Source organism: Dermochelys coriacea, chromosome 12 (genome assembly GCF_009764565.3).
Source record: "Dermochelys coriacea isolate rDerCor1 chromosome 12, rDerCor1.pri.v4, whole genome shotgun sequence".
In the NCBI taxonomy this organism is placed as follows: Eukaryota; Metazoa; Chordata; order Testudines; family Dermochelyidae; genus Dermochelys; species Dermochelys coriacea.
In genome coordinates, this window is record NC_050079.1 from 33721165 (window position 1) to 33740398 (window position 19234).

The 19234-nt window shown below is 41.5% G+C and overlaps 1 protein-coding gene and 1 long non-coding RNA gene across 6 annotated transcripts; one reads left to right on the top strand and one right to left on the bottom strand.

Moving 5' to 3' along the window:
• Window positions 1-1668: 1668 nt before the first annotated feature.
• Window positions 1669-6350, bottom strand: SDR42E1 (short chain dehydrogenase/reductase family 42E, member 1). Of its 3 annotated transcripts, none has more exons than XM_043495270.1 (3): window positions 6187-6350; window positions 3873-3980; window positions 1669-3128 (listed from the first exon to the last, which is right to left on the bottom strand). In XM_043495270.1, exons 1-3 carry the CDS (start codon window positions 6348-6350, stop codon window positions 2021-2023), a joined length of 1380 nt encoding a protein of 459 aa, XP_043351205.1. In that variant the 3' UTR covers window positions 1669-2020. The 3 variants fall into 3 exon arrangements, with proteins under 3 accessions (XP_043351205.1, XP_038223754.1, XP_038223751.1); XM_038367826.2 differs by lacking the exon at window positions 6187-6350 and adding an exon at window positions 6005-6083; XM_038367823.2 differs by lacking the exon at window positions 6187-6350 and adding an exon at window positions 4535-4591.
• LOC122456352 lies at window positions 6293-18013 on the top strand. Of its 3 annotated transcripts, none has more exons than XR_006275225.1 (4): window positions 6293-6421; window positions 8416-8573; window positions 8913-8989; window positions 17604-18013. It is a non-coding gene; the product is annotated as an uncharacterized LOC122456352 (long non-coding RNA). The 3 variants fall into 3 exon arrangements; XR_006275226.1 differs by lacking the exon at window positions 6293-6421 and adding an exon at window positions 6465-6723; XR_006275224.1 differs by lacking the exon at window positions 8416-8573 and having other exon boundaries at window positions 6416-6723.
• Window positions 18014-19234: the final 1221 nt, after the last annotated feature.

Sequence of the window (19234 nt, forward strand, 5' to 3'; positions counted from 1 at the left end):
ATGATTGTAATAGTATTTTTAGAAACTTGAACAACCATGGAACACAAAAATAATTGTTAGTCAAAGGCAGTTGATGGAATGGTGTTTAACTGTTTGATAATACTGAGGCCCTCAGCTACTTAACACTTGAACCAACTTGTTCATTTTAAATAAGCATTTTTTATAGTTGGAAAAATCTAGAAACGTGAGCTTCTTCAAGCACTTTGTAATAGTAATTGCTACAAATTAGCCCACTGTATAGAAGTGTGTTCCAGAATAAGACATTACACATCTAATACCTTTAATCCATAAAAGCACCCCCAAACTTCTAGTTCTGTTTTTATTTTTTTTCCCCATGTAAGCATACTACTTGGTCAATAGTAAATCCACCCACCGTGAGTCAAATTCTTCTGTAATGTAATTCTACTTAATTCAATACCAGAGATGAATTTGGCCTCTGAATGAAAAGATGGGTGCACCAAGGTTAGTTTGCAAATCATCAAACCTTCTATTAGATCTGTTAGAGTTGCAGAACCTGAAGACTAGTTGTAAGGGTTAGAACTAACCGATTTCCTAGATAAATCCGATTTTACTACATGCTCGCTTTCTGATTAACACCAGTGTGCCAGATCATTGAGAGGGCCAAAAGTAACTCACATGGTACAAATCCTTAAGCAAGATCTTGACACCAAGTGGTGGTTTATATTCCCAAGCATGTTTGCAGACAAGCCACTAATAATCAGAGTAGCCAATGATCCTGTCACACCACCTAATCACTATTCCTGTGACAGTAAGAGGTATTAGGGTCATAGATCTTATCTAGTATGACAAAATTGATAATGTGCAGGGATTAACCACTTGGGCATATCTCAACCTTTTTGATGTTAATCCTAATGGAAAAATTCCTTGTGTGAATTGGAATTAGAGTGAATTTACCACCCCTGTACATGAGGAAGCTTTAGGTATATCCCTCTATCTTAGATCACAGCTCATTTTTGGTCAGGTCTGAGTGCACCGAAGGCTAGGAGTCGACAATGTATGTAGTCGACTTTTCAGCATACAATTCCTTTGGACAGGGGTACAGGAATCTTCTCAGTAGCAAGGATCATGGATATAATTCTCTCAATGTGAAAAAGGCCAAAAGAAGACAATTGGTTATACACCTTGCAGCATGCCTCTATAACTGAAAACAAAATGCCGTTTGCAATCATATTGAACTTCACACCCTGTGTATGACTCTCTGCTAAATGAAAGTGCAGTTCTATTTTGAGAAGAGACTGTACACAAAAAAGTCACATTTGTAATCAGCGGTTCCGTTCTGTTAGTGTATTCACCAATCACACCTATTTACTCTAGTGACACAAATGGATTGTTCCAGTCCTTTGCTCCAACCACTCAAAGCATGTGAGCTGGTTTCTGTTCTTCTTGTGCATCACCCATCAAATCAGCATCACCCAGTTCCAATCAGTTATTCCCTTGCAAGCTACTGAAAGCACTAATGGCATAACTGGAATACAACGGGATTGTAGATGTCTCTGGGGGCCCAATTTGGCCTGCAGAACCTTTATTTCTTGTGATGATAGGCAAGAAGGAAAGAAGCTTAACATTCAGTGTGAAGGATGAGAATGTAAGGAGCTCAGTTAAAAAGAAAACCTCTCATTTGATAGGGAAGTCACAGAGTCACGTGGAAACCTGCAATGCCATTATTTCAATGTATGGCCGCACTTTAATGTACAGTGGATTATATTATAAATATATACACAATTTTGTATAAAAACACAGCAATACTGTTAATCCATTGAAACAGAATAGTCCCTTCAACAGACATAAAACGAACATATTGACTACCAATGCTAAAATATTCTGGTAAGTATTATTACATTGGTCTGGAACGCCAAAACTTTTGAAACTGGCAGCTATTTTCATCACTGAATGTATGCACTTTTTCAGAGAACAGAGATCTAATTTCATTTTAAGTTTCAAGTACTTTGCATATTTTATCACCCTATAAAAAGAGCCCAAGCTCAATGTTCAACATCTATCAAACAGAGTGTGTTACTGCTGCTGGAAGCCATGAGAAGACCACTGCGGCCAACAGCAAGATCAACCCTCCATCCCTAATCAGATGTTTTATAGTATAGATTCTGAGTTTTCTTCCATGTCCCTGGGATTTAAACCACTCAACTACTTCGGTCAGACTAAACTGCTCAGGTTTGTACCCGAGTTCTTTCCTGGCCTTTTCCATGCTGAAATAATGTGTGATGCCAGTTTTGTAAACCTCAGTGCGAGTGAGGAGAGGCTGAAAATTATAAAGACGTCCTACAAGAAAATGGACCATTTCAGTTAGGAATGCAGAAAAATATACAACGGAGAGAGAAAGACGAACAGTTGGGAATTGGTAACCCAAGCCTTCAACTAAAGGTCGGAAAAATTCAAAGTTGTTTATTGGCTTGCCATCTGAAATGAAGTAAGCTTGGCCAGCAGCTACGTGCTGTTTGGTGGCTTTGAGTGCCTCTGAAGCAAGGATATGAGCCTGAACTAGGTTATCTACATGGACAAATTCCACTAAACTCAGAGGGTCTCCATATACAAATTTAAACAATCCCCTTTCAATGTAGCTAACTATTCTTGGAAGATGCCTTTGCTCTCCAGGCCCATAGATGCCTGCTGGTCGGAGAGCACAGGTCCTTAACACACCTTTCCCTTCTCCAAGCTCAGTGTCATTTGCCTGCAGCACTTTCATCTCAGCTAAAGACTTGGTCCGGGAGTAGTGATCAGGATGAAGGTGAAGTGGTAGATAAGGCAGAGATTCATCCCCATTTTCTATAACTTGGCCCCCAAAGACTACATTGTATGTACTTGTATAAACCAGACTTGACACTCCTGTTTTCCTGCAAGCCTGGATGATATTTTCTGTTCCTCTCACATTAACGTCTTCTATAAGTTTTCGGTTCAGCTGCTCCCTGCCAGACATTCCATAGGAAGCAATATGGAATACACAGATTACATCTTTGAGAGCTTTTTCTACTTCAGAGAGACAGCAGACGTCCCCCTGTATGAACTTCACTCCCTCTGGCACAGCTTGGATTGGCTTCAGGACATCAAAGAGAATCACGTCAACTCCCTTTTTGTATAGGGCACAACCTAAACTAAAACATGACCGAGACCATATGTTACTAAGATACATAGAGTAATGATGAATGAAACATTTCACCCATGAGTAGAAGAAACTTGTAAACTATTTCAGTACTGAATTCTTGCTGGTCAGAGTTGTCTGAGGGTTGGTCTACACTGAGTACTTACATTGGCACAGCTGTGTCTCTCAGGGTGTGTGAAAAATCCACACCCCTGGACATAGTTATGCTGACCTCACCTTTGGTGTAGACAGTGCTAGACTTCTGGAAGAATTCTTCTGTCAACGTAGCTACTGCCTCTTGGGAAAGTGGATTAACTACAGCAATGGGAGAACCCCTCCTGTCACTATAGTGAGTGTCTACAAGGAAGCGCTTTAGCTGCACGGGTTTAAGTGTAGACATATCCCAAGAATCAGTGCTACCTATTCAGGTGTGAGTAAGGTACAGCAGCTTCATAGCCAACAGTACACAAGGGAGTGATGGCCAGCATCACATCTGATCACCTTTGACTGCCCAAACCTGGTAAATCAGGTACTCGTTTTGCAGCTGGTGAACTAGAGGTAGCCTTTCAATATAAGATCAAATGAGCTCTAGACCATGATCTTTAGCTTTGTATTTTTGGCACTGGAATCACTGAGACAAGAAACACAGAACCCTGCGCTGCCATTTTTACAGACTCGCTTCACTAAAAGGATCTGCACTGTAAAGTGTTTGCTACTATATTTAATGTAAAATAAAGTTAATATTTTATGCACTAACCGGAAACCAAAGTAACCACCTCCTCCTGTAATAAGGACTGTTTCCTTGGTCACATTTTCTATGTGCATCCTTTTTTCTTTGCCACTACTTTTATTTGAGCAAATTGACCTGCAAATTAAAAAAAATGCATAACAAAACTGCATAATTAAAAATAATTTTCACTGCATTTTAACATCTCCACATATTTAGCAATTCTAAGTTATATGTTTGTGCTTTAATTTTAGGAGATTGACTACATCATCTGCAAAGTAATGCAGGAATAGATCCCATCCCTTTATTCTTCTAAAGGCATATACAAACAAATAACAAAAAAACCACAATGTGAATATGACAATTACTAAGATACGAACTACTAATAGCCAAATAAGCAAGAGGGTTCTCAGTTTCCATTAATTAGGCCACATTCTGATGTTATACTGGTGTGTATTGAATAATTCAATTAAACTCGCTACAAATCTACACCGTACTATAGAAATGCTACTAATTGATACACTGAATAAATCTGCATAACAGTTCCATATCAAATATCCATATACCTGAAGCTTATTAGTGTACTGTGATAATACATCAGGTACTTGTATATACATATTTGTATGTGTATATCTTTATGCAGAAATGGCACCAAGTGTGGTCTACCCTTAATATATATACTCATTCCCTACCTCAACCATCAGACCTGTCAACGTATTATGTCAGGTTTCAGAGTAGCAGCCATGTTAGTCTGTAATCGTAAAAAGAAAAGGAGGACTTGTGGCACCTTAGAGACTAACAAATTTATTTGAGCATAAGCTTTTGTGAGCTACAGCTCACTTCATTGGATGTATTATGTGTATATTTCACCTGTATACTTACTTGTAAATATCCCTAAAATACTCAAAGAGTGGGAAAACAAAGGGCCTGCATCAGACAGTATGCTTCCTTGGCCCCAATCCTGCACAGCATAGGTTTATGCACATTTCCACTAAAGTCCCGAGGCCTACTCATGCCCATAAACCTACACAAATGCCTAAGTCTATATAAGCAGCAGAGTCCTGTGGCACCTTATAGACTAACAGACATATTGGAGCATAAACTTTCGTGGGTGAATACCCACTTCGTTGGATCATATAAGTCTCTGTAAGAGTGGCAGGCTTTTTTATTTTCTGGGACAGCACCTATCCCGACACACAGGCTACCTATGAAGCCGGCCAATGCAATGCATTCAGTGGAATAGGGGAGGAGAGCTGTGGATGACAGAGGACGTGTCTACACTTACTGGAGGCGGTTGAATTAGTGCAGCTAGTGAAGATCTGCTACGTCAATTGCTACTTGCTCTCCCGTCCACTCTACCTGACCAAGACGAGTAAGGGGAGTGGACAGGAGAGCATCTCCCATCGACCGTGCAGTGTGGACCCCCCAGTAAGTAGATCTAAGTCGATACGCTATTCACATATCTCGTATGGCGCAGCTTAGATCGACTTTTCCCTTTGGCTTCGTCTCCGCTCGCTCTTTTTGTCGGTCAATCTTTTGTCAGTCAGGGGTGTGCCAAGCCCAACCCCCTGAGCGACATAAGTGCCGGGGCGGACGGCGCTACGTCGGCGGGAGACGCGCCCCGGCGGCTGCTCGCGGGTGGTTTCATTGCGCCGAGAGCGGCCAGCGGCCGGGGAGGCCGGCCAGGGACACGGCTGCCGCCATGCAGCTGCGCCGCTGTGAGGGCCGCAGCCTCACTGGGCTTGTCCGCGGGGGAGCGGCGAGGCGAGGCGAGGCGAGAAGCTCTTTTAATGGACGCACGTCCGCCGGGGCCTGAGCCGGGCGCTCCCGGTCTGCCCTAGCGGCGAGGCCAGCTCTGCCGGCGACAGGCCCTGGTCGCTTCCCCGCGGCGGGGAGTCAGCGGTAGGCCAGGGCGGATCAGCTCTGCCAGCCAGGCCGCCGCCGGCTGAGGGAGCGGCCGTAGTGAGCGGGAGCCCGGGCTGCCAGTTCAGGTCCGCCCGGCCCGGTGCAGCGGGAGCAGGGCGCACAAGTCACAGCGATGTGGGACAGGCAGGCCCAGCCCCCGGGGCTCACCACCGGCCGAGGGGCGGGGCCTGCGGACCCCCTGGCACCGCCCGGGGCCGCTCACGATCCCCCCGCCCCCGCCCCGCCCCGCACCTCACCTCCCCTCGCCGCAGCTCCAGCCGCTCTGGGCTCTCTCCCCCTCAGCCCCGCCCCGCGGGATGAGCCGCTGCCTGAGGAGCGGCCGCGCTGCGCCCCATCACCGCCCTATCCCCCTCCGCCCGCGCGCGTGTCCGGGGCACCGTAGCCGCTGGAGCAGGGCGGAGCACGGGCTGTCCTGAACTGAATGGGCTTCCGTAGGGCGTCCGTACAACACGATGGCGGCGCTCGCGTGGTCACAAGCAGGTTTTGCGCAGCAAGGGGGGCGGCCCCTGGAAACGCCGCGGCCGGTTCCGTACAACAAGATGGCGGTTCCCAGCGTGCCGTGAGCGGGAATTGCGGGGCCATGGCGGGGGATGTGAAGGCGAGCGAGCTGCGCTCTGTGCTGCGGAGGCTGGACTCGGCCAACCGGGCTCTGGGTAAGGGAGGCCGCCCCAGTTAGTCGCGGGGTTGGATGGGTCGTCGCGAGCTGCTGGCCACCCCAGCCCTGCTTTCGTTTCATCAGCCCCCGTCCCGCTCCAGGGCTGAGCCCCGGACTCCGGCTGCCCGGTGCCCACGCTGGAAACCCGGGTCTTTGGGACCTGGCCTTGGGGCCCCAGGTTTCCAAGCCCCGCCTTGAGCGTCCACACGCACTGCACGGTAACCCTGGCTGACTGCCTCTGGCCAGTCTCTCAGCCGTGCTAACCTCTCCACACGGCGCCAGGGGGCCCGTCTGGCTGGGGTACGTGTGTGGCATGAGCTGTGCCCATGATGCAAAATAACAGGGCTTGGACTGGAGTCACTCCCCCCCCCCCCGCAGTGCAGTCCTAGGACCCCCGGGCCTGAGTGCTCACTGACCCACATCAGACTGACTGGTGTGTGGATGGAAGAGGGCCCAAACCTAGGTTTAAGGCACTGTGTAGACATACCCGGTGGGGCTCTGGTCTTATATTAGAAAATCTGGGTCTGCAGTGCTGGCTGCTGGTGGTCGGAGCCTGCCGCTTTCCTCCCTATAGTGACCCCCTCAGGGGCTACTACTGAACCATGCGGAAGCCTGTCTCTTGAGTAAGGGCAGAAGTGAGCTGTAGCTCACGAAAGCTTATGCTCAAATAAATTTGTTAGTCTCTAAGGTGCCACAAGTTTCATAGTAGCAGCCGTCTTAGTCTGTATTCGCAGAAAGAAAAGGATACTTGTGGCACCTTAGAGATTAACAAATTTATTAGAGCATAAGCTTTCGTGAGCTACATCCGATGAAGTGAGCTGTAGCTCGCGAAAGCTTATGCTCTAATAAATTTGTTAGTCTCTAAGGTGCCACAAGTACTCCTTTTCTTTTCACATTTTCATGATGCTCAAACTCTGCTGTCGTGCTCAACCTGACTCCTCTGTACCCCAGTCCGGTATTGCTGTAACTCGGATGCTGTTTCTAGGCTTGGAAAGCTTTGTCTTTTGGGAGAAGTCCAAATGCAGTTGCAATTTATAGTTCATGCAGTTGAATAGGTATAGAAGATGGTCATGCTGACTAATTACTGGAATCACCAGTATTGCAAAGCCAAATCGTGCATCAGCGCTGGTACGAACAATGGTTTTAAGCACCTGTGTTAGAAACTAGCAGAGGTGGGATCGCCTTGTGGTTAAGGCACTACATTTGGACTCAGGAGATCTAGGTTTATGCCTGTAGTTTGAAGTGACTAGTGATTCCGGGTGCCTAATCTGAGGTCTCTTTAAAGAAGTCTGATTTTCAGAAGGTGGGTGCTCAGCAGAAAATCAGGCACCTCAAGATGTTTCGAGTTGGGCACCCAAAGTCTGAAGGATTTAGGCTTACCCCAACTCTGCCACAGCCTGCCTGTTTCAGAATAGCAGCCCTGTTAGTCTGTATTCGCAAAAAGAAAAGGAGTACTTGTGGCATCGTAGAGACTAACGCATTTATTTGAGCATAAGCTTTCATGAGCTACAGCTCGCTTCATCAGATTCATTCAGTGGAAAATACAGCCTGCCTGTGTGACCTTGATCTTTCTGTATCTCCGTTCCCAATCTATAAAATAAGTAATAATACTTCCTCCCACCTTTTGTCTATTTAGATTGTAAGCTCCTTGAGGTGGGGATTGTCTCTTGCTATGTGTATGTATAGTGCCTCGCACAATGGAGCCTTGCAAATGCTTGGGGTCTTTAAAACAAAATATTCAATTAAATAATAGCATAACCATGAAGTCTGTCCTAAATGCCAATTCCACAATGGGAAATTTAAATCAGGTGGTGCTTTAGAATTCAAAACCTATCATCTTTGCTGTTTGTATGGCCAGAATCTGTACCTCTTTTGTTCATTAGTCCTTACAAGTGTAATACCTGCAGTGCCCCTTTGAATTGCCAAAAGGTCTGAGATTGTCATATTTATAGGTTTCTGGCTGGAATCTGTGTCTCTGTTCTTCTATTTTAGTCATTCAGGGCCCTTGGAATCACTTTCTGTATCTAGAGCAAGATGCCAGATTCTGATCTTAGTTACATTGTTGTAAATCTGGAAGAAGTTTGCCATCTTCTGAGTTGTTTGCCCTGGGAAGTTGCATTGCAGTAGGAATGCAACCATGAGGAGTTAGGGTAAACTAACACATGGCTTTGTCATGTGAGCTCTTGCCAACACAGAGGCTATGTTAAATGCAAGAGCCTTATCCTTTACCTGAATACATTCAGTTGTGTTCCACCATGATGGAACTTTCCAGTGTAAACAAGCCCTTTATGTCTTGTACAGTGCTAATATGGATTTGTTACTAAGCAAACAATGCATAATGGCAGCAGAGTTCAGTAGAATCACTACAGCTTTACATCAGTGTACTTTATGTCAGAATCTGGTCCAAGGAGTCTAAAACTGTTAAGTAACAACAACAATAAAAAAAAAAAAGGGAAAATCTCATTACCGATGCTTTTTCTTTATTTCAGAGACATGTATTCAGTCACTTGGAGAATGTCAGAAAACACTCCAAAAATCAATTCAGTGTCAGAACTACTTAAATCACGTAAGCATGATTATAGTTTCTAGTTTTCAAAAAATCTTAAGAGGAAAGTAGGAAAAATGTGCTACTTTTTGGGTTTTTTTTTTTTTTTGTGTTTTTGTTTTAAATTCATAACTGGTAAGAGTAAAACCAAGATCTATGGAAAGTTAGAAAATCCATTCATTGTTCAGAGGGTACCTTATTTATTAACCTTTTTAATAACATTCACATCTTACAACAGTGTGTTCCAAGGTGAAATTTATGCATAACATCTGAAACTATAAGGCATTATGTATTCATTTTAGCCTTCTGATTTAAAATTTCTTTTGGCTTTTAACTATATACGTATATAATGGGCGTACTCTTGTGAACAGTTATTCATTTATATGCTTAACTATTTGCAGGATTGGTCTCTAGTATGTAAACGTTTGAAAAGTAAGATACTGAGCCCTGAATTTGGATTGAGATCTGCTAGCGTTGTCCCATAGTGGATTCTGATGCGATATTGGGACTTTGTACTGTTAAAACAGATTGCACTTCCACCTGAATATGTTCAGACACAGTTATAGCGTGGAACAGAGCAATATTATCCTAACTACTGCCCTGATCCTGCACAATGCTCTGTGTGAGCAGGGCCATGCTCTTACATGGAGTTCTGTTGATCTCAGCGGTACTCTGTGTAGTCTTACAGACCTATACATGCAGAGCAATTTGTAGGATCAGGATCTATCTCTTTTGTAAGTAATGGTTTTATGTACTTTTGTTCCTTTCTTGCCTTCAGCATGTTAACTATGTTATATGGAGTGTTAAGAAGTTAGTTCAGATTTTTTGATACCTACTGACAGATATTAACTCCTTAAACCATACAGCATCTATGTGAGAAAGGTGGGCAAATATTATTCTCATTTTATGGTGGTAGAGCTGGGTTTAGAACTCGGGTGTGTATGGGGAGGAAAGGATTTTTGGACCCTTCCCCATGGACAGTCAACTAGTCCATACTGCCTCACATTTTAATAAAATAAAACCTCTGGCTTTCTTAAGACTATAAGGGTGCTTACAAAAGTCATGTATATCATATAATCTTACAAATAGACTTGTCATTCTAGTTTCCTTGTTCTTATACAGTGGAACAGGCCTTTGAAATCTTACACAAGTTTTAATTCCAATTGGCTGAGTTGGGGTGAGGTTTACTGCTTCAAACATAAGCCTTGTCAACACTTCAAATTTTACTACTTTTTAAAGTACTCAACATATCAGAGACCTATGTTCCCTCTAAGCTATGTGGTCGCTCAGGAGTGATTCAAGTGCCACACACTTGATTAGCAGAGTTGCCACATCCAGCAGCATTTGTTCAGGTGCCCCTCCCCGCACTGCTGCTTTGCAGCCACATTGCTCCTGCAGCTGCTCCTGGGACCCTCCCACCGGCTGTGCAGAGCGGGATGGGAGGAGGGTTCTGATATCAGGGCATCCCCCTCCTCCTGCCCCATATCTCATCTCCACAGATCAGGGGAGAGGGGACAGGGCTCAGGATTTGAAGCACGAAAGAGCTGCTGAGCTCTGAACGAGCCTCCGGGCGGTGAGGGAGTTCCTTAGAGACAGCTCATGGTCTCTCAAACTTCCCCACCAACCAGCTCGCTGTGTGTGTGTGTGTGTGTGTGTCTTTCCGCTTCCCTCCCCGCCTGCCCATGTACCCCATCTCTGCAGAACGGGGAAGGGGAGGACAGGGCTCAGTCAGGAGCCAGAGAGGTTTCAGTGAGTGCCTTAAAGAGCGCATGGCATCTCTCAGAAACTTCCCCAGCAGCCAGCATGCACACAGTTATTCTCTCTCACCTCCCAACATATACTTGTATTGTTGTTGTTACTTCTTGCAATGCACATATATTATCTGTAATTTTATTCTTTCAAAATATGTTTTTAGTTTTTCACCTATGCATTTCATAATTTTTATTTCTCTTGCACTTAAATTTAATTCTTTGAGGAGTGAGTTCTAAAATGCTTAACCTGTCCTGGCTGGAGTAATTATCCCTATGGTAACTTCTAAAAAATATATAGATTATAACTAGGTTTTTTGTTTCTACTGGTGGCGTGCATACGTACGTTTATTCCACACGTGATGGAAAAAATTGGAGGGAACATTGTCAGAGACCTAAACATATTATAACATGGCTTGTCTTGCCTGTGTGAAGAGGATCAAGCTGTTATAACCCTTTTAAGGAATTGTTCTCTAACCTGGAATCCTTAAATGGCAAAATGTCTTGTGTAAATGGTGTCTTATTTGTCATGGCTTCAAATGAACCTGAACTTCTGTGCAGTGATGCAAAGGGATTTTTAATTCAGTAGCTAAATGGAGCAAAGTAAGCAGCTGTAGTGAACCACATAAATTAGAAAGAATGAGCAGGCAGCTCATTAATACCCCAATTTTTAGCATGCTGATTCTCTGCTATTTAAAATGCTTAATTAGTAAAAACGATTTTGCCATCAAATCACAAGGCATGCCAACCATACTATATTGGAGCCCAAGACGATAAGTTCCTATGAGAATCCACCTTACTGGTTTTACTTTTATTGGGAGAATAAACTTTAATTATGCTATTTTATATGATATAAACTGATTGATTTTGTTTTTGTTTTCCTTGGCTATTCAATTGGAGGGAAGAGGGAAGCAAGACTTATAATTACAAATGTGTTTTAAATCCATGAGAGCCCAAAACATCCTAATGGACTTGCAAAATGTGTAAAATAGTTTGGTTTAAATTATACAAAAACAGGTGGAAATAATTGAGTATATTGTGGGAGGTGAGAGAGAGATTTGTAATGTCTGAAATAAAAATAAATCTTGATGCTTTTTAAAAAGGAAGATTTTTAGAGGGCAAAGATAATCCTATGGGTAAAACAGTTGGGCAACATGGGTTCTGCTGCTGACTCTGCTGTAGACTTTGTCTGACCTTGAGCAAACCATTTTCCCCACTTATAAAGTGAGGGTGATATTGCACTTATCTGCTGCTATGAATCTAAATTCATTAATGTCAACAAATCACTTTGAGTTCCTCAGATGGATGATGCTTTATAATTTACTCCTGGGGGAATTCTATGCCAAAAAATTAAATTCTGCACACAATATTTTAAAATTCTGCATATTTTATTTGTCAAAATAATACAATATAATCACAGCAGTTTCAATTATTTTGGTAATATATTTCAAAATACCTGTCAGCAAGTATGTCAGCAACAATACAGACAGCAAAAAAGATTCAGGAAATGTTTTTTGACAAATTTTTTCCTTACTAGGTATATTAATACAGAACTCTGAGTAATTAATTTAAACTACAGTTCAGAACTGTATCACTAGCAAGGCTGTTCACTAGCAAGGCATTGTGAGAGACAGCCCAGGCTGGAGAGTAAAGGGGGCACAGTGGTCCCACAATCCCAGGCTGTACCCCAGGGATCCTGGCACACCTATCCTTTCTCATTCACTATCAAATCGCCTCCGATCGGCCAGGGATGTCAGCCTCCATTGCCCACATGTTAGATTTTCAAACAGGAACCTTTGTGCTTTCTCCCATCATGTCTTGGACACGTGGGAGGAGTTCCCCATAAATACTGGCAATATTTCCTCCTTCAAATCTCTCCTTCAAACTCTCCTGTGCCACGGTGACTACAAATACTTAGAATATCAGGGTTGGAAAGGTTGACAATGGTTAGGTTACTGATGCCACTACTAATCATGCTGACTAGTATTGTCTCATTGTTTTCTTGTACTTCCCTCTCTGTATTCTGTTGTCTGTTTATATTATACTTAATCTCTGCCACAGAGAGTTTAGAATCTATTTTTGTTCTGCTTGTGCAGCACCTTGCACAATAGGATCCTGTTGCATCACAGAGGCTTCGGCATACTATGGTAGTAATACTTATTAATAAACAGGAATCAGTTATGTGGCTTGCAGATTTTTGGCATGTAAGCAAGTCTGATGCTGAAAATTGAGACCATGCCTGTACCTAAGGGCCTTTATTGTTTATAACATGGTATTGCTCTAGGAAAGTCTACGTTTAGACATGCAGAAAACCCCACACATAATGCACTTATCTCGGCATAGAAACAATCCAGCAGGAATAAGTTCTTCCATTATTGAAACTATTTGTTTCACAGCAGGAAAAGAAAAAAAGATTTAAAAGTTAATGGGCATTTGCTGTTTCCCTGGCACTAATTCAAATAGCTTGATATTTGCTCATCTTAACAGTTCTCTCATTACTCTTTCTCTGACCTACCTTCCTGTACAGAATGCGTGTGTATTATTTCATGCAAACGATACTTCAAGCACTGACTGGAAGAAAGTGGAATCTGATAATTAGAGCAGAGGCTTCCCGGTCAAAATGGCAAATACCATCATCAATTTTGAAATCCCTTTCTCTTCTTACTGTGAAAGAACTTATCTCCGAGACAAGTCATCCAAACTTTATTTGCCTCAATTTACCTATGGGTAAAATAGATGCTGGAATAATCTTTTTTACAGGAATCTTGTGAGGCTGTTAGCTGTTTGTGAAGCGTTTTAAGATCCTTGGATGAAAGGTGGTGTGTAATAGTTTGCATTATGTTGGTTAGAATTACATAGTACCAAAGAGGTATACGAGTCCCGATATATTTCTTCCAGTGTATATCAAACATGACATATTGCAGCAGTGCCAATCCAGTCCTAGGCTTCTAATGTTCTCATCAAGTTTTTGGATGAATATCCTTTTGTGTATGGCCAGAAGTCAAGTCTGAAAGAGACTCCATACTACGACCTAGTCAACCACACACCTGGGCTTTACTTTTCAGCAGCAAAGTGGTGGGTTTAATATTTAGGCAGTTGCTTCTGCGACTACTGTATTTTTCACTCTGACCTGGCAGATGGTGCTGTTGTACCAACACCTAATTTAACACCTTTCAGAGATGTTTTGCATAACTATCATAATTACATCGGTACCATAGCATCAGTACTTGCATTTTAACTACTGACTAGGGGCAGCACATTAATAGCATACCAGCAAACTACAGGAAGAGAGAGGCTAGCTATTTTGTTCTGGATATGCAGGTCCAGAATCAGTACAATTTATGTCGGATAGTTGCTTTTGGCTGTGTCGGGATGTACAGCAGGCTTTCAACATGGTGTAATATGATTATACAGCTAGAAAATCAGTGTTTTGGGGTCTTCTGTAACAGTTGTAAAAAATTTCACTAATATTTTTAGCACATGGACTTTGATCCTAAGGATTCAGGTTTGATAAGAAAGATTGTGTATGTTTTATTCTGATGAATCAAAAATTTACTTTTTTTTCCCTCTACCAAAGTCCTCCTTTTAAAAAATATAGGTTTACATAAATTCAAGGTGGGCATTTTTGTTTTCCATTGGGCTTTTTATAAAAATTAAAAGAAACCTTGTATATACATTTTGCAGCAAGTTAGTGGCTAGAAGATGCAGCCGAAGGTCAGAACTCCTGATTCTTTTTTATAGCTTTAGCATCTGTATACTGAGTGACTTTGAACAAGTCGATTTAACCAAACTTTTCAAAAGTGGCTGCTCATGTTGTGTTTCTGTGTTTGCGTGCCCTACTAGAGGCACTTAGGGCCTAATTTTCAGAGATGCTGAGTACTAACTCCAGCAGAAGTGAATGGATGATAGGAACTCTTAAAACGTTTCTGTGTATCTCAGGCTGGGCACCTGAAATTAGTAACCAATTTAAAAATGTTGATCTTAACTTTTCTTGGCTCTAATTTCTCCATTTTTAACAGGGGTGCTATACTTCCTGGCTCACGGGTGTTGTGAGGTTCAAATAACTACTGTTTGTAAATACATTGATTGGGAAGTGTGAAGTGTTGTTGCAGCTGTAGGTAGGGGAGGATTAATTGCATATTCTATAATTTTAAGTACAAGGGATCCAATCCTTGGTGAATAGTTCCAGTAATTCAGCACAACTACATATAAAAGCAAGAGCTGCAGAGTTTTTTGCTTCCAAGAGACTAAAACCATTTACAAGTAAATGTATATAAAACATCTTTCAAAGACTTAGAATATTGTTGGAGAGAGAAACTTAAATGCAAGATTTTCATAGCTGTGTCTGTTCTCATAAATAAGGACAGAATCTGAGCTTCAATTTTGAATCTCTTGGCTTTAGTTACTTGAAACTAGACTCCCAATTATTTAAATAAGACTTTATAATACTGAGATAATAATATATATAAAGTTTAATGATAAATTGAGTTCCCATAGTGGTTGATGTTCATCCAAATGCACTGATCTACAAAACAGATAACAAGGAAGGTTCATCACATGCTAGTAATTCATACAGCTATCTGTGAATCCATACGTTTTCATTGATGTGTGACGATCTCATTTTCTCATCTTGTGAGAGCTGTGTCAAATCAACCTGCCATAAATCCTCGGCTCTAATTATTGAATGTGGGAGGTGCACTTCCTTTGATCATTTGGAAGAAATTAAAATCTCTCAGCTGTATAAACTTCAGGTTACATGTAAGGTACAACATATGCAACTATCTTAAGGCAAAATTTCTCTTTGATCTGTACATCATACTGCATTAACTGTGCACCAACAATGAATCTGTAGGTACAAGCAGCGGTGATGTGGGAGGTATTTCAGCAATAACAAGTGTGACCTAACTAAAAAGCATGATTATTCCTGGTTATGTTTTTGAAGCTCTCTCCTCCACAACTTCTGGATTCTCTCCCCCCACCTTACAATTAGTAATGGAAGAGGAAACTAGTCTGGTGGGGGAAGTGAGAAAAGTATTCTGGGTTCTTTTATAATAACCCTTATTCTTAAGTTTTATATCCTTTAGGATGCAACAGGAACATACTTTCACTTTCTCAGTCAGTAAACAAATTCATTAGTATTTATATAAAATATTCTTGAAGCTTTACAGTGATGTAGTAATGTCTCATCCTGAAGAGTTGATAGTGTTAGGGGATGTTGATGTCATAGAACAGTGGTGGGCTTATTGTCATAGCCATTGGTAAATGTGGAAAAATGGTAACCTAGAATTGGGAAAGATCTAACCAATGGTTTTCAATGCAAAAAACAATGCAAGTAGTCTTGGGGACAGAGCAAATCCAGAAATGAGAAGGATTCAAACTGTCCCACTTGCCATGCCCCTCATGTTTGTGATACAGTGGCTGCGGTCTAGACAATGGGCTCCTAATTTTCAAGTATTAACAACGTAAAACAAGCAAGCATGCAAAGTTCTTAGCCTGCATATGCATTCCACCCACGGTTAAAAAAACTTAGTATGTATTATTCAAGACATAGTTTGGTAATAGAGAGGGGGAAGGAGGAAAGATTGAAAGTGAAAGCAAAAAGAAAACACTTTTTTAAATGGATGCAAACTTTGGCGGTGGGGGGGGGGGTCTGCTTTTAAAAGATGGTATTGAAAACGTAAAATCAAAGGGCCAGTCTTACTGAAAACTACTGAACGGTTGGACTCATTATTGTAATTCAAGGAGATGACCCTGCTACTGAAGCTTTTAACTCTGGTAGGTTTTGGTACTATTTATTTTAAAACTTCATTCATGTGGAAACAGTGGCAAGAGTCCTTGCTTTAAATGCATTTAATCTAAATGATTTGCATATGAAATGTTTAACCACCCTCTGATATTTGCAATAGCACCACTATCTTCCACCCTGATATTTTACTTCTGTGCCCAATGAAGTTTGACTATGGAGCTCTGAGAATCTCTCATAAGGAAGCTTGTCCAAAAGTTCATAAACCTTTGAGCAGCACTGATTTATCATGTTCGTTCCAAACCATGCAAACTCAAGTGGCTTTGCTTTGTTTGGAGTTTGTTCAAAACCAAAAACTCCAAAAGAATTTGAGTTTGAGAATCCACTCTAAAGGAAATCAGGAAAAAAACACCCATGAATTTCTTTGAGGCAGCTGCTTTCTCACTCATCTATAGTTAGTTGCAGGTGCTGTAGAGTCAGTTTGAGACAAGTTTTGAAATATACCATATAAAGCACTGAATAATGGCAAGGTTATGTGGCTACAAACATTTCTTCCTTTTGTCAAGCTATTTACTTTCCATTTGAAATTCTTATCTGTACAGTTTGCTTTGCTTTGTCTGGAATGGTAACATGCAAGAATATGGTAACATGAGAATTATTCAAAAGTGGTGTATAGTGGGATTTTAACCACTCTATATAACTAAGCATCTGTTATGTTCCAGTTACCGTTTGTTAATCGATTGACTGTTTTGCATCTGCTATAATTATGTTGCCTGTGCAGCTACATTTCATTATGCATGTGGTCATCTTAATTATAAGATAGCAAGAAGTGGAAATAGCATATAAGGACTTGCTAAGGGCTTGCTCCTGTGAGGTTTCTATACCTTCTCAATTTTCATTCACTTCAACAAAAGTTGAGTGCTCTATGCATCTCCCAAGCATGCTTAGGTTCTGGCTGTAAATTATTTACTCCAAATAATTAATAGTTTTGCTACTTTGGGGGAATGAGGAAACTGAATAGTTGTGGAATTTAAATATGACCTATAGCAACGAGTTTTTGTTGAGTTCACACAGTAAAACCAGGATGATTGAATCTTGCATTTAAACACCTTTCTTTCTCCTCTTCCCCCTTTGTCTTTTACAGAGTATCCAGCCTATCAAAGCAGGCTTTGTGCCAAATGAAAATGCTAGAACTGTTCCAAGGCATGCAGCAATTTAACTCTTCATCTGTCACAGCATGTGTAGGAGTCAAATTACAAGTATATTCATATTTGTGTATAATTCCATCAAACATGTAATGGATGAATTGAAACTGAACTTTTTCTCAATTTCTGGATGACTTTGTCTAGAGGGAAATGTTATTTTAATGGTAGAAGAGCCGCAATTTGTAGAAATTGAATTTTCTGATGCTGTGCACTAGTAGTGTTCTCAGTTTTAAGCTCTAACTGCTAAATGTTAGTTTATTTTTTTTTAACATGTACAGATCTGTTATATTCCAAACAATTCTTGGTATATTGATTGAATAAAGTTACATAGGGAAAAGTTACCAACTTACTTTGCCTATTGTGTTTTTAACAAAGCACAGAGATTATTTTCTCTAATTGGTGCTATAGCAGTATGATCTAATATGGCCAAGGCTTTGTTCTGTTCCTAGTTCTGCCACTGATACATTATATTATACAATCTTGTGGGAGTCATTTTAACCTTTTTGCACCTCTTCCTGCCCAGTTTTAAAACAATGCCCTCCTTTTGTAAAAGCACTTTGAACTCTGCAATTATACAGTGATTGTCACCTGTAAAGTATTATAAAGCATTATATTAATATTATAGCCAAACTAAGTGATAAACTCCCATCAGCCTGTAATCTCTTGCCTGAGAGAGATTGTTCTCAGGAAATACGTGTTTTATCTGTGCTAGGAGCAGGTATCTACTAAATCACTTAATGTTAGCCCGATTCATTTACAACTTGGCTTCAACCTGTGAGAGAGGACCATTTTTTATTTATTTTAGTTTTTTTAATAACTTGTAAGCTGTAGGAACCTTACTATCAGATAAAAATGCAATTCAGAATCATCAAACCCCCTGCCCCAGCCTGGTGAATGGGGGATGGAGTGAGTGAGGGGCAGGGCCTCGGAGTAGGGGTGGGGCCTTGGCAAAGGGGCGAGGGCAGGGCAAGGGTGTTCAGTTTTGTGCAATTATAAAGTTGGCAAGCCTAGCTCTAGCTGTCTCGACCCTCTGTGCCTATCTGTTCAAAAATATGGGCTTTGCAGCATGCCCTGAAGTCAATAAATGAGTGAATTCCAAAGTTTGGGGGGGGAGGGAAGCCCTCATAAAACATGTATCCTTGTTCCTTCTACCTACAAAGAGAATTTCAGTGCAAGAGTTCCCTTAATTACATTTGTGGCAGGATCACATAAGGAGAGAGGCAGTCTCTCTCCCTCTAGATTATTAAATGTTTAAAGAAAGTTTCTCAGATTATCAACATGAATGTTTGTTAAGCTATCAACACACTCCAACTATCCTCTGGCAATAACATTCTCTACACAAGAGCAAATAACCCCTTAAGTAGCTTAAGCTGAGCCACCAAAAAGTGAGGCTCACAAAATTAATGGACTTTAAAACATTTTGGTCCCTAGACCACTAGTTGTAAGTGTGCGTGGAATAAAGAAGCTATGAAAAAGAAACTTGTACTTGCTCCTTTTTTAATTGAATGAGGGAGAAAAGTTTAGTACAAAAAAGGAAGCAGACGGCTGTGAACATTACAAACTACAGCAC